Genomic DNA, 24,710 nt, shown 5'->3' on the forward strand with positions numbered 1-24,710 from the left:
ACCTCTCCACAGCTCAGCCTGGGAACGAAAAAATTATTTACCCAACTTGACTCTAGTTTCCCACAAACACACAGGCTGGAGAAGGTTGTACATGTTCCTCAGCAACTCCAGCCTTGCCCTACAGAGCAGGCGCCTGGACCGTGTGGGCTGTTGCACACTAAACCCGCCTCTCCCGGGGAGCCCAGCACGGGTGTCCTCTGCTGCTCAACCAACAGGGACTTCATTACCAGAAAGGATGAAGAGGAAATTAAAGAGCCTCCATCTTAACAGGTCTGGCACTTTATAGCAGAGGAACATATTTTTCTATCAGCTCAGCGTTGCAGCTCACGGACCCTTCCACACCAGCTTGCCTTCAGCTCCCACCTCATGCCCATCACCCTCACCAGGCCATCCCTGCTCTTCTGCACCACAATTGCCCCCCGGTCCCGCAAAGGAGCAGCTCTGTGCTCTGCCCAGCACAAAGCAGCAGCAACTCCCAGCAGAGATGCATCTGGGCACCATTTCTCCTCCATAAAAACTGGATGAGCTCCCTGAAACAGATGCTTCCAGGCTGAGGAGGACCACAGGGATCACTGAGTCCAGTTGGCTGCGTCATGTTACCCTGATACAGTAAAAGCTCTTTGCCCTGCCAGAGGAGCATGGGCTATCAGCTGTACGAGCAGGGAGAGGGGACCTGGCCTCCCACCACTCACTCACCCCTGCCAGCTCACAGGCTGCTGGATGCTCACAGCACCAGAAGCCACTCTTGCTGCTCTGGGCTTTGCTGATTTGGAGCTATGCTACAGCTGCTGAGACACTTCTCCAGCTGAGGAGCAACCTCCAGCTGCCTTTGGGCATCCTGCAAAACCTGCTCTTAGACAACAAAATCTATTTCCCCCCACCCCAGCCCATGGAAGGGGTCTCAAGCCAGCCCTTGGCACTTTGTGATGGGCCCGGGGAGCCCTCGCCCCACAGGAGCATCCTCCCCAAGCCCCCTCCCCATCCACTCAGAACAGGGAGAAAAAAGGCTGCAGCAACCAAAGAGAAAATTAAGCCAAGGGCCAGGCTCATCCCTTCCCAGGCAGAGCTGGGTTACAGAGCAGCTGAACAGCAACAGCTTCCTCCAGCACAGAGGGAGCTGGGACTGGCCATAAAAAAACTAGGACAAGGAAGAAGTCTGACCTTCCAGAAAATGGTGCTATGTTTGGACTATTCCTGACTAGTCACTTGAAGCTATGGACAGTTTGTATTTCAGTTCTCAGCTATTCATTTTTAAAAAGTGAAAGGAACTTTGTACAAAATAGGGCATTTTTTTTTTTTTTTTTGCTTGCAGAGAAGGAAGATGGTACCGATGCAGTTGTCCTTGCATGGGCAGCTTTCTGAGGCAGTTGATAACTGATCCTGTTAAAAGGCTGTGTTTTATTGTTTTTAAAACCTTGTACATTCGTTCAGATTTTAAAAGCTGAAAAAGTGTTTGTACTGGAAAGGAAAAAAAATAAAGTATTTCTTGCTGAGGTTTCCAGGATCAAAATGACTTGTGTGGCTTTCAGAAAAGCAGAGCTAGAGTTAAAGCACAGAGGCAGGCAGACTAGGAGATGATTTACACTCTCACCCACGGTCAGGGAAGAAGGTGGATGCCAGATCGGAGGAAGGAGCCCAGCAGTGCTCCTGCCTGTTTTGTTTTATGTAGTTACAGCTGAGAGCTCCCAGAGCAGGGTCAGCAGGCTGGCTGAACACCCAGCAGGGCTGGCAACCAGATTTCAGAGAAGTCCCCCACCCAGCATGGAGACAGGCTGGTTGAGTCCCAGCCCAACCCTGCTTTAGGATAGCTGAGCATTCCTCGAATGCTCCAATACAGGGGCACAGGAATAAGCTCCTGCTCTAGCACAAGATCGTGGCAGCCTACTGGCACAGGAGAGATTCACGCCATGCACACACACATAAACCCAGGGTTTGCTTCCTGTATTAAATCAATTTTGCAACATTACCTGAAGGTAGCAGGCAAAAAAATAAAAAGAGTCCTCTTCTAGTGCAGCTGCTCCACAGTCCAAGGAAGCTGTAGGTCCTGCTCCCATCTCCACCAAGACCAGATCCCCTTGGCAGTGCACTTCAGCAGGATAGGATAAACTCAACCACATTTGTAAAATGACATGGAGCCTGGCTCCCACTTCCATGCACAGGGCTACAGCAGACAAGAGGCAGCCTGCATTAAGGCACTATTTATTAATTGTTGCTGTTAGTGACTATTAGTGAAGAAAACTCAAAACCCCAGCAGCTTGCATCCACCTTAACAATTTGTTAAAACATGGGACAGCTCCAATCCATCAGCTACCAAACTGCAGGTAGCTGGACTGTCTGGGAACAGTGGTCATACTGGAGATAGAAATAGCTATGCCAGAGGCTCATCAATAAATTAGACAGTAACCCATCACCACCTTTAAAAAAAGAGCCAGGCTTTAAAAGTGTGAAGAACATTAAGAGAAGACCGAGCTTATAGGAATTTCCATTTAGTAAATGGAGTTTTTGTAGAGTCAGAGCTCCCTCTTACCCCTCTTTGGCCCCCAGAGAAGGGGTGTTTCTAGTGCAGAACATGACCCGTATTAGAAGTGCAAAATGCCTGAGCAGCAAACAGGGAGGAGGAAATGCATCTGGAGCATCCAGTCCTGGCAGAGGACACACAGGAGAGCCCTGGGTCAGGTCTCCACAGGTAACGGGGTCAGGAGAAGTCCTCCAAGTCAACAGCAGGCAGTGGAGGTCTCCAGTAGGCAAAGTGGCTGTACTCTGGACACACCAGAGCGATGCTCCCACTCTGTCCCAGGGGAGGGAAGATCAGCTCCACCAGCTCTGACAGCCGCTCATACCTATGGGGGTAAGAAACAAGTTGCATTGGGGTCGTTGGGGTTTTGTTTGCTTTTCTACCCCATGAGATGCTTCTCTGGGTCAAAGCCAGGTTAACCCAAAGGTGCCGAGGAACAAGCACATTGCTTACGTTGACTTGTGGTTCTTCGTGAGCTCCTGGATCAGCTCTCCCTTGGGGTTGACCGTGAATATGCGGCTCTCTGGCAGGCCCACTTGCTTGTAAGCGTACACATCCTGCCCAAGGAAGGCCAGCGAGCCGTGAAAGCTGCGGGAAGGCACCACCACCACTTCAGCCCGAGCCCTCCCTCTGCCCCAGGAGACCCACTCACATTCGCTCTGTTCCCAAAGGCTGCGTAGAAGGGCAGATTTGTGGCAAACAGGTTTTGGATGTCCATCAAGCAGGCGATCTTGAACATCTCTGGCTTCTTCTCAATCACCTCCCTGCAGCACAAGCAGCATGCACAGAGCAGAGGTCAGAGTGGCAACAGCTGGCCAGGACTGTGGGCAGCCAGGCTGTCAGGGGCTCAAAGGAGTGATTTGAAGGGCAAGAGAGGTTTTATGCATCAGGAGTTCTGCTGTGAAGCTCCAGGGAGGGCAGGCAGTTCCCCTGCTGCCTCCTACGAAAGGCATCCTGCAGCAAGGAGGCCAGAAGCAGTTTAAGGCTGTGACATCCCTCAGTGTTGAGCTGGGGAAGGGGGGTGTCGTCCCCACGGACACAGGAGGTACAGGGCTGGGGAGGAGGAGAGGATGCGGTACCTGTGGAAGGCGGAGAAGAGGCTGCTGGGGGCAAGCAGGATGGGGCCCTTGGGGAGGGCACAGCCTTGCTCGTTGACCCATTTGAGGTAGCCTTTGGTGATGTGTGCCATGCCGATCGCTCTGGCTGAGCAGTAGAGGAACTTGTAGCCATTCCTAGAGAGAGCACAGGGAAGCCCTCTGAGCTGTGCCCTGGACAAAGTGTCCTCCCTCTCCTGCTCTGAGGTGGAAGAGGGAGGATGAGGCTGAATACCTGGCCTAAGCCCAAACCCTGTTCGTCCCTTCAGCAAGCAAGGTGGCTTCACAAACAACGCGACTCACTCGCCCTGAGACTCAGGCTAAGACAGATCCCCGCCTGCCTCACTGCTGGGAAGCAGCACCGGAGGGGGACCCCTGTATCACCCTCCAGGCCCTTCCCAGCAGCCGCACACCCATCCCGGCTGCGAAGCACCCTTTGCTGCTTGGTACCCGTGCAATCGGATGGGACCCCCCAGGCCAGCACCTTTATCACACCGGGCTGCCTGCAGCTTGTGGGGAGCTGGACACAGCCCCTGCAGACCCCCAAGCTGCCAGCACGGCTGGATGGGCAGCTCGGGCAGAGGGGGTACGGTGCTTTTGTGGGCTCGGAGGTTGCAGGAGACAGCCGAGGTGGCAGCGAGGGCAGCCCCAGCCCCGCAGCAGCACACCTGCAGCCCTCCGGGGAGCGGGAGCCCCGTGTCCCCCACGCCGGGGCCGGGACGAGCCATCCGCGGGCCCACAGTGCCTCTTAGTGGCCACAGGTGCCAGGGACGGAGCTGAAGGCCGGGCTCCGCCGGGACCCGCTGCCAGCCTCCGCCGGGTGCGCGGACAGCCTCGCACCTCGGGGGTATGGGAAGCAGTGGGTGGGCACCCAGAGAGGCAACCGGCACCGGTCCGCGGGGCTGGTGGCGCTGGGTGGACCCCCGTGCCGCTGCTGCACAGCGACCCAAAGGTATTCGGCTATGCCTGTGGCCTCCCAGGTGTAATCTTGTGAGATTTCACCTCCTTCAGTGCTCAGCTACATCGCCCCAGCAAAGCCTCCGCTAACACGCTCCTCCCAGGGAAGGCAACGCAAGCATCTGCTCCCAGCACCCAGGGGACGCCCCCTGCTTTCACCCCCCAGCATCATCCAGACAGCACAGCAAGCATCAACCATCACCGGCGGCAGAAAATTAGACTATTTTGGCCAGCATCAGTAAGGAGCCCTGAATCTGTCTCCCACTCAGCCTCTCCTCCGTCATCCTCCTGCTTCCCCTTGGCCTCAGTTGATGCGATACCTACAGGTGGATTTTGTGGAAGAGCTTAGCAATCCCATGCTGAGTCCAGTCTTTTCCCAGATGCGGCAAGATGTGCCCAAGAGCATCCGACCTATAAGGAAAGGAGAGCAGGTTAGGATGATCCAACCTGGTGGGTACGTGGAAGGCGATGGGGTTTGTGATCCCTCCTGGCTGTTTATGCAAGCCTTGAAAGGATACTTTCCCCTAACAGGTGGGAGCAGGGCCCTTTACTTGGTGATGGTGCCATCGATGTCCGAGATCACCACCTTGTCATCCCAGTTCCACAGGTAGATGGTGGCCTCGCAGCGGCACGTGCCCTGGTACTGAGTCGTCACACTGAACGCCACCTCGTTGGGGCCATCCTGCAGTTTCAGCCTCCCCTGTGGCAAAGTGGGAACAAGTGTGGTATACCAGCACTGATTTACACCAGTCCAAGGTTTGCCAGCTGGCTGGACCAGAGACCCCAAGCCTCTACAGGGTGGCCACCCAGGGTGAAATACTTGGATGCCCTATAAAAACATGAGGTCAGGAGTAGAGAAATCCCTGTTTAAGGCTTGTCTCACCCCTACACACATAAACAGGCAGTGAAGGAGAAGTAAAGTACATACAATTTGTTCAGAGGAGAGCCGCAGGGACTTCTTGTAGGTTGGCAGAGATTTCTGTGCAGGGGCATCCATTGCTAACACGTCCCTGGGGTGCAGGGGCTCATTGTCACTGGATGACCCCTCTTCCTCCTGCCTATACAAAGAATGGAAGAGCATGTTGGCTTTACTCTGCAGACCACGGCTTTCCCCATGAGTACCAGGGGAGATCTGGAGGTGACCCAGGACAACCCACCCACCAGGAAGCAGCCATGAAGGAACTTGGCTGGACCGGGGTCAGCCAGAGCCTTAACAGAGCTTTCTGCCCTCATACATTAGGTAGATTGGGAATAACAGGTCATTTAGGAGGAGAAGAGATCAGGAGCATGCACAGACTCCTAAAGGTAACCTAGGAGGGAGGCACTCACCTCTGCTGAGCAGAGTCAGGCTGTAGCATCACCATGTTGGCTTTCCCTGGCCTCGACTGCTGCTGCAGGCAGAGAATAGTATCACTAGCATGTCAGTGCCAAGGGCAGGAGCAGAAGCTGCTTTGCTTTACTGCCATTTGGAGCAGCAATACCAGAAAAGAGGTGGCAATGCATCCCCCTGCCATCATAAGGACACTGCCCCAGGGAAGAGGAACCACGACCTGGTACTGTGGTGGGGCAGGGAGACCAGCAAACACACGTGGTGCCTGGGCTGTGGCTCGAGGGGCATGTGACAAGAGGTCTCACCATTACAAGGTCCACGTTACCACTTTACCAGGTGTTGTTCTGCTGCTCAGGCATTAACAGACTCGAGGGGAGAGCAGCAAACTTTAGAAGTCATCTTGCCAACAGGTCCCTCTGGCTGCCCTCATACTCAGCCTCACACCATTCCCAGGACCCTGCTGCTCTCCTACACCCACCCCTGCCAGCCACCAGAATGACACCTGTCCCCTGGGGACACAGTTGTCACAGCCACTGCTGCAAACACACCTCCTCTGCTGGGAATTCTCTCCTCCTCCAGGAGAACCACCACCTGCTGCCTTTCTTGGGCATCTTCTCCTTCACCAGTTGGTCAATGGTGCTCTGTGAATGTGGCAGAATACAGGATGAAGTCAGCCCTCAGCCCAGGGAGGCTCAGCTGCCAATAGGCTAAGGAGACCCTTGTCCAGGCAGGGTTTCCTTTGCCAGATTATTCACAGGGTAAGATGTGTGACTCCTGCCACACTGCGAGCTGAGGTGGTTTTGGCGTGAAGGGTACAATGACCAGTTCCCTTCATGCAGCTTGAAAAAAAAAGATCTGGATGCCTTATTCCATACAAACCCAGCCAGGTCTACAGATCCCTGGAGCAGGCTCATGCAGTCCCAGATCCTCCAGACTGCCAGGGCCCCTGGCTCTGGCCAGCCTTGCACAGATACAACCATCAGAATAGGAGATTTTTGACAAGGAAATCTCTGCTCTCCAGGTATCAGTGGTACCCAGGTACCTAAAAGCCACCCTGAGGTCTCTCTGGGGGAAAGGACAGACCTCAGGGTTTGTGGGCTGGAGTGATGTTCAGCTCTGCCCCAGACTGCCCACAAAGCCCCAGCTGGGCAGCTTGGCCTCTTGCAGCCCCACCACACTCTTCAAGCCCTGCTGAGAAGCATGGCCAGTAAACATGTTGTGCCACTGACCTCAGGAATGTTTCTCTGGAAAGCCTGCAGGGACAGGACTATGGGAGCAGCCACTGCCCAGTTGTAATACCTGGAAGAAGCAAGAAAGATGAGATCACCACCACTCCTGGAGCAAGGGCTATTTTCAGATTGCCATCCTGCAGCATGGCCAGAAGGTCCCCTCCCACAACTACTGCGGTATAATCACCGTCTGGGATGGAGTCACACTCCTACAAGAGCTTTTCCGTAGGGACAAAGGGGCCACACTGCTCATCTTGGGATGAAGCAACAGGAAGGACAGGCCACTCACTTCTTGTTGATCAGTATCACCAGGTTTGGGTCATCGATGAGTCCTGGATTCTCAGCAAACTGCTGGTAGGAGACCATGTGCTTCATGAACTTCTCTGGTGGGAGAGCAGCGGTGTCATGCCACTGGTGTACATAATGGATTTCAGGACAGCAGATTCCCCCTCCCCTCCCACCTACCACGGGAGATCTGCCTGCTCCCCCCCACGCCTCCGCACAGCGACAGGGCAATCGCAGGCATCAAATCAGAGTCAGAGTCCGTGGGGCTGTTGGCAGGCAAGTCGGATGGCAGCTGGACACACAGGGGGTTGCTGGGGTCTGCCACAGGCCTTGAACTCTGCTCTGCGTCACTACCAGCAAGAAAAGAAACAGTGGCAACATCAGGCAATAGCTTTAGACATACCTCCATCCTTTGCTCTAAGGGAATTGCTCAAGAAGGTCTGAGCTTGGCCAGCTAGGGCAACCCATACCTCCTGGGGAAATAGAGCGCCACCTGCTCCTCATCCAGCTGGGAGAGGTCTTCCAGGTAAACATCACTGGGACCCAAGTGAGGACTTCTTTTGATGGATCCTCAATGCACAGACAGAAGGGAAGAGAGCTTAGCTGAATCACATTTCCAACCACCTCAGTATCTATCAAGAAAGCTAACAGCATTTTACTCTATTATATTCGTATATCATATAAAGAAAGCATCTCTCTTCCTACTTGAAAAGCTGCCTTAAATCAACAGCGATGAAAGTACCTCAAGACACCTGCACAGGCATAAGACCACTTGCCAAGAGGACAAAAAGGACAGGCCAAAGTCCTGCCTATGTTCTGCTATGCCAATCTGAAGGTGCTGTTTGAAGTTAGTACCATGCAAGATAACGCTTTGTGATCTCCCTCTTTGTACAATTAGGAATCCCAAGCATCTCTTCTTCAGGGAGACAATTTTGTTCCAAATTTATGCTGGCTGGAAGAGTAAGGTTGGTTAGGACAAGTAACAACATAAAAGTCCTTAAATACATCATCAAGGGAGACATATGCATGCTTCACTCTGTGATTTTCCACCTAATGTGGTGTGCTTGGGATGAAACACACATTAGATCAGGTGCTGCCAGACTCTTCAAGTTAAGGTAAGGTCTACACTGCTGAGAAATCTAAGCATGCAAAAGCAGAGAAATTCAAGGGTGGACTTCAGGGAACATAAGGCAAGAAAGCCTTCCTGGGAAGCTGGGTGGACACTGAAAGGAGGAAACCTGAGGAATGTCTCTTCAAAGCAAAGGAGCTGGTAGCACACGGAGAAGAAGGTAAAGCAAACATGTCACACCTTGAATACCCAGGGCAGTCATGAAGGAGTTACACTGAATGAACAACACAGCCCTCCACCCAAGTCAGATACATCTCTGGGCTCAAACACTGCTTCCAGCAGCACTAGTCACCCACTCACCTTGTCTTCTCTGACTTTCCAGCTGGGGCTCAGGGGCCTCCAAGCCCCCTGCAGCTCCCTTGAAGGGCTCCACATCTGGCTGAACGTCTGGCACAACACTCCTGCCTCCCTCCTGTTTCTCTTGTTGGGCTGAGGAGGCCTCCAACAAGCTCTCTTCCCCCACAGCACTGGGGATGTCCTTCAGTCTGGGGGGGCCATTCCCATCCCGGGGTGCGGGTAGTGGCTCAACAACGGACACAGCAGAGGAACAAGGTGTGCCTTCAGGTCCTGCTGGGCTTGAACCTCCTCCCAAACCTTCAGAGCTGGCAACAAGATGGGTTGCCTCATCCACTGGGACCGGTGTCGCAGAGACAGTGGTTGCTGCTGTAGCAATTGTCTTTGTGGACTTGGCTGGTTCAACTCGTTCAGATTTATTCACCTCAAGGAAAGCAGAAGAACAGGTTTGAGGATGGGAAGTTGCCCAAAGCATCAGGCAGAAGAGGACAACACCTCTAAGTCTGCCTGGCCACAGCCTCCTCTACTTTCTGCAGGCCTTTCAGACATCCCCCTCCCACCAGCTGCTAGAGGAGAGCAAGAGCAGGGACTCACCTGAGGGAGCCTTCCCCAGGTCCACTGCATGTGGGATTCAGCCCCTAGAGCAAAACTCTCCTGCGGCCTGATCTCCAGCTCAGAGTCACTTTTGGGAGAAGATGGATGGCTCAGGGTGGGGCTACAAGAAGAGAAGGGAATGTGGACCTCATCTACCCTACAGCCCCATGCTTTCCTATTACCGCAGGAACCCTGTAAGGTTGGTTTCCCATAGAGTCAGTTCTGCCCCATAAGACTATCACAAATGAGCAAGACCTATAGAAATCTGAGGCCCAAGGAAGCAAAGTGCTATGCCACCGGTTGTCTAGAAGCAGTTCAGCAGCAGAGGCAGGAAGGCCCTGTGCACACAGGCTGATTGTGTCTGTAACCATAGCCAGAAGTATGCCTCATGGGCTCCGAGCGTTCCTCCAGCCACACCGTATCAAGCCAGGAAAACCCTCCTCTCCTGACACTCCCAAATCCATTTTCCTTACCACCTTCCCAGCCACAAGGCACATTCCCAGCTCTCACCAAAGCTGAGCAGATCGCCTTGGCTCTGCCCGTTACCTGTCCACAGAGGCCAGCTCCCCGTCAGAGTAAGGGTGCATCTCTGGGGACTGCAATGACCTGGTTTCTTCTTCAGGGAGATCAGCAAAGGAGAAATACACTGTATCACTGCAAAGGAGGAAAGAGGTCAGTTATGCTACTTTCAGGCACCAGCCTCCTCTCCTGGAAAGCTGGCAATACCCAACTTCACCATTTCCACTGGCTTTCTACTCCACAAGAAGCTAGGGTCCAATTTGGAAACACTTTCCCCATGTTTCAGCACTGCTGGGCACCACCAAGTGAACCTACAGGCTTGACCCACCACATCACCCTGCCCAGACCAAGCAGCTCACCTTGGGGCTGGCAGTTTGCACGGCTCCTCCATGGACATCTCGCTTTTGGTCTCCTCGCAGCCTTCTAACTCGGAGTCCACCACCTCCTTCCGCTTGGGCTTCCTCCTGCGTCGCCTCCTCTTGCGCAGGGTCGCTTCAGCACTGGAGGCCTCCTGCCCACGAGAGGGCTGAGCGGCATCCTCCGGGCTCTGCTCCGTGGGGATGGGGGATGTGCAGAGGCAGGAGGGGATGCTGCCCTGCAACAGGGATGGGAAGAGCCTGGTCAGCTCCAGCACCCTCCTTTCCAGCCTGGCAGCTCATGGCTCTCATCTATGCAACATACACCACCAGCACAACCAACGCCACCGAGCCCTCAACTTGGGGGTGGGTTTGTGGCTAGGCCTATAAGGAAAGGTTTTGTACATACAACACGTGAATAAAGAAAAAAGTAGGGCTATCCAGCCACAAGCTAAAGACATCTTTAACATGGGCAAGGAGAGACAGGCAGGAGATGGCACCACAAGACCAGAATTACAAAGGCTGTAGATGGGATTCTGCTCTAGAGCCCTCTCCCTGCTCTCAAACCCAGCCCAAGCTAGCAGCAACCACAAGTCAGCCTGGGAGAGAGCTGCCAAGATTTCTGGAAGCCACAACTAGTCTCATCCCGCCGCTTCCCAGTGGAGCGGGCAGCCTGCCACAGCATCTGGCTCACTCTCATCCCTGTCACAAGATCCCCCAAGAGGCCAAGCTCCGAGATATCTGCCTGGCTGGCCAGCAGCCATGCCCATTGATGGAGGCCAGTCTGAGATGCAGATATTTGGTCTAATGCTCCCTCAGGGTGCTCCAATGCTCAGATCCTCTACACTGGTTGCAAGGTCCTTCAAGCAGGAACCTTTCTGGACACATGAAACATCAGAAGGGATAATGGAGTCACCGTGGGGAAGAAGAGCAGTCCAAACCTGCTCCTTCCACCTCAGGCCTGCACTTCCAGGTGGTCACAGGAGGACACAGACCAGCAGCACCTCTTCATCACCAACCTCATTCTCCTCTGACTCCTGGACAAAGAAGGCCTCTCCATTGTCGCCCAGCTTCATATGCAGGTCCACAGGCTCCCCATTGATTTCAATGTCAACCTGGCGAGGGGCAGAAGAAGCCTGTCCATCTGAACCCACTCACCTATCAGTGTACAGGAAGGCACTTCCCCAGGGAGGGGATGAGTTGGGATTGCTCAGAGGGCTGACAGCCATCCAGCCTTTGAGGCAAGGGACCTCTCCCAACTTTCCTGGGAAGCACAGTCCTCTTTTGAAGAGTACAGGTTTCATTCAGGGGCATCCCCCCCAAAAATTAGCAAGCACCCCTTTCAGCAGGGTTCCCATTCTCCCCAAACAAAGTTCTTCCATAACCTCTGGGTTATGGAAGATCCTAGGTCTGGAGACACCAGAGAGGAAGCATAATCCCAGGGCAGGCACCACTTACCACCTTCTCCTTGGAGCGCAGCACACCCAGCTTCCCAAAACGCACGTGAAAAGGGGAGCACTGGAAGGAGTTATCAGGCTGCCTCACCACGACCACATCGATGCAGCCCGTCAGGGTGGCAGGATTCAGACCCCGGTACAGCTCCTTCACTGTGACAAAGACGGTCTCGGCAAGCTGCCCCACGTAGTTCATTGTTTGAGACTGCAAGTGAGAGACAGGAATAGACTCAGGTGGTGAAAAAGGGCTCCAGCAACTAAATGCAATGCGAGTTTACTCTAGGAGAATCATTTCACAGCTGCAAATACAGCCCCATCATGGGGACAGATAAGCCTCTAGGGAAACCGAGAGAAACACATGAAGGGCCTTGATGAAGATCATCCAGGGCCTCTGTGAGCACCAGAAAACAGGACAGAAGCCAGAGCACTAGTTATCGCATTCAGCTTGGAGGAGAGAGACCTTTGCTATTGGGATGCACCATCACATTTGCCCCTTGGGAAGGCAAATACTAGCTCACAACAACACTTTGCAATCGAGCTGTCAACATCCCATTCAAACAAGAATTTTTTTGGCAGGAGACCTCGTGCTCTGCACTGTCCTTAAAAAAAAAAAACCCTCAGGGCAGAGAGGTGGGAAGTCCAAGGAGCTGCTGCATACACCACATGCTCACATTGAACAGAATCCAAATCTAATGTTTGCCACTCAGAGGGGAAGGCATCCCACCTAGGCATTGCTGAATCAGCCAGACATGGCCCTTGTTAAAGCCAGAACTCCGTGGTCTCCATGTCTTGGCCCCTGCTGCCATTATTGATCTCCCCAGGGAATCCCAGCAAAGGGGCTTTGCTGCCTGGAGGGTACCCAGACAGCTCTGCAACGCTGTTTTCACAAGGCACTGCTGCACTCCAAGGTTGCGTGGCTCCTGGTTTTCATCAGCAAGAACACATGGAGGGAAAGCCTTGCCTGCTTCCCGCTCATCCTTTTGCCTGCTCACGTCCTCCAGCTTCTCACTCCCCAAGCGGAGACAAGTCTCCTCCACTGCGCTGGAGGAAAGGCATGGCTGCAAAGGCAGAGATTTGTGTGGTCCGTGCTGGGGCTTGCAGCACAGCCAGGCCTCCAGCCATGTGAGGTGACATGCAGGCTCCAAATGGCTTATGTGCAGCCCCCCTTCCTGCAGCCCACCACTGGCAGCTGCCTCCTGGTCAACACATTGAAATCCGCAGAGTATTTTCTTGCAGATCTATGTTGGGGTGTTGGGTGTTGGTCCCAGCCTCTGGGACAGAGGAGCCCCTTGCTCCGTTTGCTCAGCACTCGGCATCAGCAGGACAGCAGCATCAGCAGGACGACGGTCTTGGTGTCAGCACATCACACCAGAGACTGGGAACCACAGAAGCTGAGCGCAGCTTCCCGAGCTGCCAGCTCTGCACCCCACCTTGCCCCAAGGAGAGGATGAGGACACAGAATAACCACTTCAGAAGGACCGTGGATGAACTAAAGGAAGCCTCTTGTGCCAGCAGCACGATCAGCCGATCGCATGGTGTCCCTGGGGGCTCTCAGCACAGCCCCCAGTGCACACCCAACCCATGGGGTGGCTGGTGAGAGTTGGTTCCTTACCCAAAGGGACGAGGACAAGCAGGTGCCACTGGATGAGCCCTCTGCCCCAGCAGGCACCCAGCCTCTCTGATCCGTTTTGCACAAGCTCAGCCCCGTCCCGTTCCCAGACATCCCTCCTGGAAGGCGGTCTGTGTGGGGAGACCTGGTCCCTGCTCCATGTCCTGCCCCCCTGCCAGGAATAAGCCCAAAGCCTAGATCCTCCCCGGGGGAGACGGCAGGGAAGCGCTAGCCTGTTCCCGAAGCTTCGGTGCCTCCATCAGCTCTGCTGTGAGCGGGACCAGGGTCACGGGGCCACCCACCAACCTGCTGAGCCCAGCTTTCCCCAGCATCGCTGCTGGGATGGGCAGCCCTCCAGCTGCCTTTCCCGCTGTGCTGCGGGGCCTGGCAGCAAACAGGAGAGAGCTCCTCGCTGCAGAGGAGGGGATTTTCAGAGAGGAGGAACAATTGGGCTGACCCCGATGCTCCCAGGGCAGTGCTGACGGGCTCCTGGCTGGGGTCTACATTGAGACAGACCTGAAAAGTGCATAGGGAAAATCCCAGGCAGATAAGCCTGCACAGCCCATAGGGTTTGGGGTGGGGGCTTGGAAAGAGTCCCCGGGAACAGCCCCATACCGAGCAGCGCCTTCACAGTGAACAGAGTGCAAGGGCTTAACACAGCACTGCAGCCAGCCAGCAAAACATGCTGCCGAGCGCCTCGTGCCAGGGCCACATCCCCGCTGCAAAGCCAGTGTCCCCCCCCGGGGCTTCATGCCTCATTGCCTAAATGGGCAGCTGCTTGCTCCCCCAGCATCTGCCTGCACATTGCTGGGGATGTGCTCGGCCCCAAAGCTCGGGGCAGTGGGAAGAGGATGGTTCTGATAGCTTTCAGCTCAGTGAGTTTAACTCCCTGTGAGTTTCACCCAGGGCAACTGCAGACAGGCAGAGAACAGAGAGAAGAGGCTCAGACTTCTCACAGCTCTCAGCCCCACCATGGATGGAGCGGGTCCATTAAGGAGATGAAGAGTAAGTTACACTCTGAAGAGAGATTCATAGGTGGACAGGGCAGGAGAACGGTTTTCAAGGACACCAAGCCACATTCAACAAATAAGCCCTACAGAGGAATGGGGCACCCCCACCCCTCAACCCCAGAAACGGCTGGATCACAGCCCTTCACCACACGGCTCTAGCAAAGGGGGCAACCCTCCCCCATGGAGGCAACACAGCTCACATCCACCTCTCCAGTTAAAAAGCCTCCCCAAATAAGCCAGCTATTTCGCTAACACCAGCCTGCTCTGCTCCTAGGTGGCAGCCAGCTGGGCCACCCCACAAGCAGCACCCCCTTCCCACCCTGCACGGCCACGCTCCCCATCCACCGCACGCTGCAAGCTGCCCGGCACCTTCCCCATTACCTGGGCAGCTGCTGAACCTCAGCACCGCCTCAACTTTGGGGCAACCAGCCCAGAAATCCCAGGAGCTGCTCTCTGCCGGCAAGAAAGCTCGCTCACCTCAGCTCCTCCTCTCCCTACCGCTTCCTTCCTCTCACCTGAGCAAGGGGAGGGCCCCGGCTCCCAACCAGCTCCCAGTTCTCACGCCGGAGCAGCTGTGTCTCATTGCAACCGCCTCCTTTGCTCCAGCAGCTCCTGGCAGAGATGCCAACTGCCTTGCGCTGAGGGAGACCCTTCCTCCCTCCTTCTCCAACCCACCATCCCGCCAGGCCACTGCAGCCCAACCCACCAAGCTGGAATTTCCAAAGACAGTCCTTTCATTTTCCAGACCAGATCTCTCAGCGTTTAACCCCTCAGGGCACAAACTATACCAAACCCCAGCTCTCAGGACCCGGGGGGGAGACCGAGCCCTCTGGAAAAGGTGCTTGCACAGGCTGAGCGCACAGCTCTGGGAAAGATCTGCCCTTCAAAAGCTGCCTTGCAATGGCTGGAGAGCATCCTCACGCAGCCGTGGCTGGGCTGAGAACAGTCCAGAGTGGGAAGCGTATTGCTAAGGACCCTATGCCAGATGCTAATTTCTCCCTCCTCCATAGGGTCATAGGGATTGCTATAGGGTCACATGGACTAGGACCACGAAGAGTGGGTAGGGTGATAATTGCTGTGTTGCTCGCCTAATTGCTCCTGGATGTAAGACTGGGTGCACCTTGGCCAGGTTTTGACTGGGAGGAACGTGGAAGGCGCTGGTGTGTTGTGCTTGTAGGGAGGAACAAGGCTTCACCAGAACCCAAGGTTTTAGGGCATTTTGAGGGATAATTTTAGCTGCCCCTCAATAACTGCAAACTTTGGAAGAGTGAATTTGGGTGAGTTTATTTCATTGTGCAGCCTGGGACTGGGACCAAACTGGGACACCGGGACCTTTTGCACAAGCCAGCCTGTGCCCCTGGGCAAGCAGGGGAAGGCAGTGTTTCCTACCAGGGCAGCACCAGCTGGGACACAGCTAATGTCACCCACCTTCCTGCAAAATCCTCTGAGGCTGCTGAGGTGCCATGCCATACACCTCAGGGTGCCTAACTTGCCTACTGCACCGACCCTTGGCACTCCTGGGTGCAGCGCCGGGGGCTCTGAAGACCTGTCACCAGAGGGTGGTGGCTTTCCCTCCATTTCTCCCAGCCTCTAGCCCTCCCCACCCTTCCCCTGCACCACAACTTCCCAGGGCGTGGGTACCCTGCACCCTGGCAGCCCCTGCCTGTGGCCCAATATCACCTCTCCACCTCCATCATTGTGGCTTTCTGCCCTTTTTTTTTCCTCCCTGTTTTGGTTTTTTTTTTTTTTTCTGCCATGGCCTTAGGAAAGCTTTGGGACACGAAGAAGCACTAAGCATCATTTTACAGAGGCACCACCAAAGCTCACAGTGAAGTCCTAACAAGACATAAAGGGAGGGAGTGGGTGGCCAAGCCCCAGGGGCTCCTCTGCCCTGCATTATCTCCAGTGGGATGAGAAGAGAGAGCACAAGTTGAAATAATAGCACAAAAAAACAGAGGCTTTGTGAAAACTGAGCCTCTCCTGATCTCAATGGGCTTCGCAGCAGTGGGGAAGCGATGCAGGAATAGCCAGGTAGACTCAGGTGAGAAACCGAGGCAGTGGAGTTTTTTTGTGCTCCCAAAAAAGTGCATTGGCTCCCACCAGACTATGACTCCCCAGGGGCAGAGATATGGCCGGTACGGGCTCTGCCCCACGACTGCCCGACCTGCTGTGCAAGTGATTCCCCAGCACCCTCTGCGCTGAGTTTTGGAGTGACATGGATTGAGTGGATGCAGCTCCTGGTCTGCACAAGAGATGGTGGAACTTTGGGGAATGAAGGCTCTTCTGCTGGTGTGCGCATAGGAGTCTCCCACCCATCACTCATGGAGCTGACGTTGCTCTGTGAGAGCAAGGAAGCACCAAAGCTGGAGGGAGGCTGCTTAGGACCTCCTTAGTCTGTGAGGCGAAGGGTCCAATCCACCTGAGCTGGTCACAGCTGATGGGCTGATCTGCAGAAATGCCACAGCTCATTCCCAGGCAAGCCCCGTTCACTCCCCGCATCCCACCTTCCTCAGCTGTGCCTTACTGGTAAGGTTGGTGGCAGTGGGAGGCACAGAGATCCCCCCCTGTGCCCATACAGTGCCAAGCACAGCCTGGACATGAGGTCCCAGACCCAATATGGGAACTTTCCTAAAGGCTGTGACAAACCAGCTAAGGAAGGAAGCCTGTTTTCCAGCAGCTTAATATTTCTGAGCGCTCTACCCCTCGGTGAAATTGGACAGAAAGCAGCTATTGTGGGTGGCCAGGCACGGCTGTGCTCCCCGAGGAAGGCGGGCTGGCACCGGGCAGCACCAGCTCCTGACCCCAGCAGGGCTCGTGGGGAGCCCGGGGTGGGCAGCTGCCACCAAACCCCGCAGCCCATGGCCAGGTCACCAGGCACTCACACCCAGCGGGGAAGGAACCCGCTGTAACCTCAGGCTAGACACCTCGGGATGTGACATCTCAGGTGCTTTGTCCTTTGTCTTAGACTAGAGGTCGGTGATGCCACCGGAGTGGGTCTCACCCAGGGCAGTGGTTTACACCCTGCAGACCCTGGGGCTGTAACGCAAACTCCAGGGCTGAACACAAAAGCAAGGATAAATCTGGGCTGCAGATGCCTGGTACCAGGTCAAAAATGCCACAGAGGACATTTCAGCACAGGACACCATTTATTCCTTAGCCAGCTGAATGCATCCTCAAGTGAGCACAAAGAAGGAAGGCAAAGCCAGCACAAGCTCAGCCTTGCTGTGGCTTCAAACCCCCACCCTCTGGACACAGGGGCGAGCACTTGGCACTCGGACACCCTGCAGAAGTAGCTTCCCCCATCACTTACCTCCAAGGCTCCTTGCTCAGCTGGTTTTCCCCACTGCCCCTTATGCTCGTCCCCCAGTGCCCCTGCAGCAGATCCCCAGCTGTGCCATGGCCACACTTCGTGATGTCCATACGTCCCTCTGTGCTACCCTGCAATCCAGCCCCAGGGCATTTTACTTACCTCTTCTTCCCTTCTTTGTCCTCCAAAAAGCTTAATGGACTTTTAATTGCCACGGTAATTTTTTGCAAAGCCATACAATTATTCTTGGTTCCTGCCAGCTGCTTTTCACATCTACTCTTGCTCCTCCTTCCTTTTTTTGGAAGGTGAGCCCTGCAGATCCATCACTCCCTGGCCTTGTAAACCTGAGCACCCCAATTTCTCTGTGCATCCTCTGCATCCTCCCCCCAGGAGCTGCTCCCACAGGGAGACGTTTCTTCCCCCATTTGGGAACTCCACAACCCGCAGATGTTTGCAATGAGCCTTTGCAAAACAAGACGGCTTTTTTTTATTAGTCAACTAAGATGCAATATTTTCAGTTCCTTGCATTCCAAAAAGCTCACACCCATGTCCATCTTGGCGGCCTTCATCCTTCATCCCTGGTGCTCTCCACCCGTCTTGGATCGCAGCCTTCACCCCACATGGGGTAGCGGCACAGCCAGCTGCACTCTGGCCCCTCCGTACTGCCTTGCAGGCCATGCTGTGCCTCACCGGCTGGCAGTGCTGAAAACCATGATCCCAGCATTTCCAGCGCCTCTCCAGAAAAACTCCATCCATCCAGTTGGCAGTTGGGAGCACCCCAGGCACTTGCTGCCCGGGAGACTCCTAAATTTTCCTCTGTCCCAGAAAAACAAGTCATGTCTTCAGTCACAGGGCGGGAGAGGGGACAAGTCCTGTCAAAGACAGGCTTGTTTTTCCCCTTCTTTGTATTTCAACAGCTGCTGCAGATGAGCCAGGCCACAGCCAATTCTTTGGCTGCCTCCAAGGTGGGGGTTGCTGGGGGTTTTGCCTTCTCCTTCAGTCATCACATTATTTCTCCGGGATTTTCCCAGCTGCTTAAGCTCGTCTTTGAGCAGCCCAGCAATCCCTCGGGACACTTCTCCTTGGATCCCCCCCTTGCTGCCTGCTTCTTCATGGGCCTGGGGTGAAATGTCTGGAGGAAGGGTGGACGATCTGGCTGCAAGAGCGAGCTGGGAAGCCGTCCTCCATGCTGGCTGAGACCTAACACAGCTCAGCTCATCAGAGACACTGCAGAGGAGCTAGAAGCTCTCCCGGACGGGAGGGGAACTGAGTTGACAGAAAAGGTCTCTTTGCTGACAAGCGAAGCTGGGGCTGGGACAGAAGCAATTCTTCCAGCCACGGGGCTCAGCTAGTAGCTGGGGACACCAGTACCATTTGACGGCTGGAAGCCCGCCTTGCCAAGCCACTTACTGCAGCATCCAAATCCTCTTCCCACCCCTGAGCCAGGCAGCAGTGTTCTCCTGCCCCCTTTCCCACTCTGGAAGGATGCTCCGGGACATCGCTGCTCTGGGGCACGACGTTCTGATGGTCACTAGCCTGGCTCGTTTCTCCCTGGGTCTGCTCTGTCCTTTCACTTCACCAGTGTCCCCCTTACACTGGGGTTTCCTGAGATGCTGGCAAAATCCAGGCAGCAGCCAGTCAGGCTGAGGCACGGCTGCAAAGACGGCTTTTCCTGAATGCTGTGCACAGAGCAGGACACTGCAAGCACCAAATGTCAGGTGAGAGATGGCCAGAGCCATTGAGTTTATTGGGCTGGGTGACCCAGATGTGGGGCTGACAGCTGTCAATCAGCCCAGCAGGTCCAAGGTCCCTGTGCCAGGCAGCTTCCTGGAGCAGCTCCCTGCTGCTGGCAGGGCTGTCACCCCTAACTGACATCCCCACACTGTGACCCTCCAGGGAATTCCTGCCAGAGGCTGGGACGTGAAAGGGCTTTCCCGTTATCACGGCCCCTTCTCCCAGCAGACAGAAGCAGCCTTTTAAGAGCAGGGGGAGCGTGGGGAAGGCTGTGGGGAAGGCTGGCAGAACTTCCTGCCCCTCTCAGCTGGCCGGGCAGGGGCTCCCATTTCCTTCCCCAGATCAACAAAGAGCTCCAGAGGCTTGTGAAAGGGGTGATTCAGCAAAAGAGGACGAGAGGAGAGGCAGAAACACCAAGTCAGCACAGCTGGATGGGGTGAAATTCCCATCCTGTGAAAGCCACAGGGAGCAAGGCTCAGGTGTCCTGCTCTCTCGGGGATGGGGGCAATTCCTGCAGGTCCAGCAGCTCTGAGTCCCGGCCCTGGAGCCAGGAATACAACAGGAAAACAGTGTTGTAGGTTTTTTTTTTTTCTTTCCCATTCCCAGAAAGATCAGGTCAGACTGGCCTGGCGTGTGACGGAGTGGGCGGGAAAGCCATTTTGCCTGAAGAGGAGGAAATGCCATCCTGTCCGCCAATCACAAGCATTGAAAAAGCTGAATTACGGCCACAGGACTGGTTGAAAACCATCCGTTCCGGTTTATAAACATGCTCTGCTGATTTGGCCCCTAGTTTCTGACCTGTTAAAAGTTCACATTTCTTCCGTAAACACAAAGGGTTCAAGCTTACTTAAAAAGAAAAACCAGAAAGCTGCAATTCCCACACAGTCACGTGGCTCCAGGAGCCAGGGCTCGCAGAGAAATTCAGCCACGCTCTAAAACCAGGAGAGCTGATAGCCCTGAGCACTAAAGGGTCCTGAAAAATGAAGTCTCTGAACTTGCGATGCACTGAGAGCCCTTAGCTTTTTTGTCCCAGCTGCTGATAATCCAGACCTGTGCTCTAAAGCCAACAGCTTTAGATAAGCAACATCATATTTACATCAACGTAACTGTGAGCAGAGTCTGACCATTAGCTCCAAATCCAGGAAAAGCGGGATGACGTCCACATTTAGGCAGCTGGAAAATCTTTTATCTTTCGTCCAAAGCTGGTGTCTTATTTCAAGACAGATGATGTTTCCAAGCCACACTTTTTTTAAAAACTAGTTGGTGCTCTGTTCGATCCCCGACCTGCTCATGGCACGCTATTATTAAATGCTGCCAAAGCCCTTGGGGTGCAGCGGTTTGGCCCCCCCAGGAGCACCTCTCCAGCCTCGGGGAGCACAGCAGCGCCCAGAGCCGCTCACCCTGCAGCTGGACCCACAGAGCCCCTGGAGCAAACTCCCTCCCCCCGGGGGGGGGGGCGAAGGCTGGGAGCAGGAACAAACAGGGCGCTTCCAGCCACCAAACCACCAGTGCACAGCTGGATGGCGTGGAATTCCCATCACGTGAAAGCCACGGGAGTAAAGCTCAGGTGTCCTGCTCCCTCAGGGACGGGGGCAATTCCTGGAGGTTCATCCAGGCTCCATCGGCGCTGGCGCAAGGCGCAGAGCTGCCCACTCGAGAGCTGCTCACGGCCGGGCGGGTTTTTTTGGTAGCACCGACTGTGCTCACGAACCGACCGTGTGGCACACGCCTGAACCCATCGCCTTCCTCGCGGCCCCACGGGCGAGCCCAGTGTGCCGACAGCAGGGCGCACGGCCCCGCCGTCCCCCCCGGCCAGGCTCCGCACAGCCGGTTCAGCTCCCTAAACCGGCGGGAGCCACCCGCTCCGCTTCGGATGGGGCAAGGCGCTGAGCCGGGGCACCAGAAGGTTGGAGCGGCGAGGCGACGCGGCGGGGGGAGCAGGGCGCCGGCACGCCCAGGGCACCCGCTGCCCTCGGCGCCCGCCGCACGCCCACGCCATCCTCCCCCACGGCTGGCTGCACGCTCGTCGTCATCCTCCCGGTGTTCGGTGCGTACGCCCCGCTCAGGCCCCCGGTACCCGCGCCCCACGAACCCGCGGGTGCCTGGTACGCGCTCCCGGGCACGCACCTGCTGACCTCCCCGGGGCCGCGCACCCGGTGCACACCCCCGCCGCCCGCCCCGCTGCACGCACCCGCGGCACGACCCCGGCGCACGCGCCCGGTGCCGGCGCTCGCCGCCACCCCTCGCAGCGCACGTGCCCAGCGCTCGCCGCCTTCCCGGCGCACGGACCCGGTGCGAACGCTCACCGCCCTCCCCGCCGCACGTCCCCGGTGCTAGGCGCTACACCGCCCCCCCACAGCGCGCGCGCGCACAGCCGGTGCCAACGCTGCACCGCCCTCCCCGGTGCATGCGGCCGGTGCAGCCGCCCGGTACCCGGTACCCCGCGCGCGCCGCCCCGCCGCCAGCTGAACCGCGCGCAAGCGCGCGCGCCGCCCCGCCCCGGTGACGTCACCCCCGCTCCCCCCTCCCCAGCCCGGCGATGGAGCCTGGCTAATGCCGGTGTGTGTCGCGCCCGCCCGCCCCGCGCTCCCCCCGCCCCCCGCCGATGCCTGGGCTCGGCGGCGCCCGCCCGGCCGCCCCGCTGCGCTGCCCGCCCCGCCCGCCCCGCGCTCGCCGCCGGGGCCGGGGCCTCCGCCGGACCGCGCCGAGCCGAACCGCCACGGCGGCCCGGGGACCTGCCGTGGGTGAGTGCCGAGCGCCCGGCGCGGCGGGGAGGGTCCCGCGCCCCTCGTCTCGCCTCGCCGCCGCGGTCCCCCCCCCCCCCCCGTTCCGCGGGAGCTGCCCCCGGGGACCGCGGACCCCGGACAGGTGCGGGGGGCCGGGGGCGAGGCGCTCCCACGGCCCCCTCCCCTTGCCGGGCGCCCACCCGGGGGTCGGGACACGCGTGTCGTCCCCGTCGTCCGTCTGTCCGTCCCCCCCCCCCCACCTCCGCCGCCGCCGCCCCGGTGCGCCCAGCCCTGCCGCGGGCCGGGGAGCCGGCGGGCTGCGCTGCCCTTTGCTGCGACCGGCTCGCCAGCAATTAAAATTTAAATTAAAATAAATTCAATTAAAAATCTGCCGGCGGCCGGCCCGGCCGCTCAGGGAGCCCTGCGTGAGCGCCTGGCTGCGTGGGGCTGCCCGGGACCCGGCTGCCTCTCCCTTGGGGCAGTCTGGGTTGGGTTTTTTTTTGTTGTTGTTTTCTTTAGTCTGGGTCTTTAGAGGGAAGAAAAGTCCTTTTTTCCAGCCCTTGCTGCTGGCTGCTTGCTCCGGGGACTGAGGGGCGGCAGACCGCACTCGTGTCGCAGTTGGGGGTTAGGAGGGTTGGTCACGAGGGGGGGTTTTTTGTGGCTCCTGGTGTTGCAACAGTGCCGGGTTTAACGTGCCTGGTCTTGGGACAAACCGGGATGTCAGCAGATGGCATCTCCCCCTTCACGCAGGTAGGAAAACCGAGCCCCTGCTAAGTGAGGTGCCCGGGGCCGCGTAGGAAATCTGTGGCGAAGCTGGGACTAAACGCCAGATCCCTCCGTCCTGATTTCCCGTTCGGTGCTTTCCTTGCCTGGCTGGGGACAGTGGTTTAACCTCGCACCCCTGTGCTGCCGGGGTAAAGTCCTGCTTGGGCTATGGCAGCTCCCGATCAGGGCTCCTGCGGTGGCAGCCAGACGTGTGGCCAGGTGCCAGCGGACTGAGGCCTCTCTGCTCCGAGTGGCGGGTTTGGGGAGCGGAGACGTTTCGGTAAGGGGGATGCGGGTCCAAGGCGGAGAGTGGGCACGTGCCCCTTGGGCATTGTGTTTGCTTGGATGGCTGGCGTGGCTGAGAAGTGACTACGCAGTTCGTGCTCAGGGCTTTAAACTCTATCCCCTGGTTCAGGGCATGCTTAGTCTGTGCCCTCAAGACTCGAGCAATAAGGTTTTTCCAAGCGGTCCTCTTCTATTCTGGTTACGAGATGGGAAACTTTTGGGGGAGAGGTGGGTGATGTGAGTGATGTGTCTCGTTAGGCCGATGGATATATCTGGAAAAAAGCCATATACAAGCCCATCTTGAGCTGCGTTTTCCCATTTCTGCTCCCCTAAGGGAGTGGGCTCTGCCCGGCTGTGGGCTTTCCCCTCCGCCCAGCGTGGGAGGGTGGCTCCAGCTGGGCAGGGAGGGTTTTGCTGCTGGTCTCCCTGACCACCTCCTCCGGCTGCAGTCCCCAACTGAGGATTGCGGTGTCCTAAGGAATGATTCTCCACGGATAGGAAGCCAGAAGTTTACTTCATTATCTGGAACAGCTTATTCTAGACTAATTTCTCTTTAAGAGATGAGGAGGAGGAAAAAAACCCCAGATGATCAGAAGCATTTTATTTACCATAGAAGAAAACAGCAATTTAACGGTAACTTCTATTAACTAGGTTGGGTCCGTGACCTTGATGTATTTTACAACTTGGGATGTGTAGCTGAGAAGAGGGAGCGGGCTGTTCCAGTCTGTTCATTGTTTCCTCTTAGTTCATCCCAGTAACTCACAGCACACGGATGCCCACACAGTTTTGGAGTCCTGACCCACCTTTGGGGGTGGGAGAGAGGAGGCTGTTGGATTGAGTTTTGCTTCAGAGACAACCTAATCTGTAGCTTCTGTTAATTATATTATAGATGGGTTGGGGTTTAGCATAGGTTTTTCTGACAAGGCTCAGCCTCCGCAATTCTTGCTACCGTAAGAAAGCTGTAGTAACTTGAAGCCCCAAAGTCACTCGCAGGAGCACATCTCTATCAATAAAACCCTTGTTGCAAAGCCAAGCAAAACCAGCCCCATGGGGGCTGCTGGCTTTCGTTGGGGAAGTGCAAGGACCGATGCGGGCAGTGCTGACAGCCAGGAGCGGGGAAGCCTGGAGCAGGTGAGCTGGGCTGGTAGGAAGAGCCATCTGGGTTGTCAGTGGGGGGAGATTTAAACAGCAGTGTGGCTTCGGTTCTCCTTTATACAAATGTGTCCCCTCGCTCCGCAGGAAGGTTTTCTTTCCTTCTATTTCGACCTCCTCTTCCTCCCCTCCAAAAATGTGGTGCCCTTGTGTATGCAAGCTTTATCATCCACCTCGGTTACTATGGTGTTACTACGTAAAAGCAGCTTGTCTCATAGCTCCTGGAATTATCTACAACTTGGGTTTACAGTCCAACCCGGGGACGGGGGTCTGCATTTGTCCCTTGTCAAGCCTTTCCCTGTTTGTGTGCTGGGATGAGTCCAGAGGCAGCATCGTTTGCAGGGCACGGCTGTGGCTCGGTCCCCC

General features: G+C 56.2%; 2 protein-coding genes across 5 annotated transcripts in view; one reads left to right on the top strand and one right to left on the bottom strand.

Annotated features, from left to right (window-relative positions):
• Positions 1-1,287: 1,287 nt before the first annotated feature.
• Positions 1,288-15,954, bottom strand: LPIN3 (lipin 3). Of its 2 annotated transcripts, none has more exons than XM_052789396.1 (20): positions 14,757-15,954; positions 11,761-11,961; positions 11,322-11,417; positions 10,306-10,541; positions 9,974-10,081; positions 9,428-9,548; positions 8,840-9,257; positions 7,881-7,980; positions 7,591-7,760; positions 7,415-7,508; positions 7,126-7,195; positions 6,445-6,537; positions 5,896-5,954; positions 5,495-5,624; positions 5,118-5,266; positions 4,891-4,977; positions 3,595-3,747; positions 3,168-3,279; positions 2,969-3,072; positions 1,288-2,840 (listed from the first exon to the last, which is right to left on the bottom strand). In XM_052789396.1, the coding sequence occupies exons 2-20, from the start codon at positions 11,950-11,952 to the stop codon at positions 2,696-2,698; spliced, it is 2,637 nt and encodes an 878-aa protein (XP_052645356.1). In that variant the 5' UTR covers positions 11,953-11,961; positions 14,757-15,954; the 3' UTR covers positions 1,288-2,695. The 2 variants fall into 2 exon arrangements, with proteins under 2 accessions (XP_052645356.1, XP_052645347.1); XM_052789387.1 differs by having other exon boundaries at positions 5,896-5,957.
• A 6,088-nt stretch (positions 15,955-22,042) lies between these two features.
• ZHX3 (zinc fingers and homeoboxes 3) overlaps positions 22,043-24,710 on the top strand; it is a 46,916-nt gene continuing 44,248 nt past the window's right edge. For all 3 annotated transcript variants that reach the window (XR_008235530.1, XM_052789454.1, XM_052789445.1), the window contains exon 1: positions 22,043-22,160. The gene's annotated coding sequence lies outside the window, so the exon portion shown is untranslated. The remainder of the gene's footprint in view (positions 22,161-24,710) is intronic.

This window comes from Harpia harpyja, chromosome 1 (assembly GCF_026419915.1).
Source record: "Harpia harpyja isolate bHarHar1 chromosome 1, bHarHar1 primary haplotype, whole genome shotgun sequence".
NCBI lineage: Eukaryota > Metazoa > Chordata > Aves > Accipitriformes > Accipitridae > Harpia > Harpia harpyja.

What these genes read in the sequence shown, in the direction of transcription:
- LPIN3 (XM_052789387.1), bottom strand. Translation starts at nt 11,952, where the DNA reads ATGAACTACGTGGGGCAGCTTGCCGAGACCGTCTTTGTCACAGTGAAG. An exon ending in GCGCTCTATTTCCCCAGGAG is followed by an intron (nt 7,761 to 7,880) that starts GTATGGGTTGCC and finishes TCTTGCTGGTAG; the next exon opens with TGACGCAGAGCAGAGTTCAA. An exon ending in CTCTTCCACAAAATCCACCT is followed by an intron (nt 3,748 to 4,890) that starts GTAGGTATCGCA and finishes TGCTCTCTCTAG; the next exon opens with GAATGGCTACAAGTTCCTCT.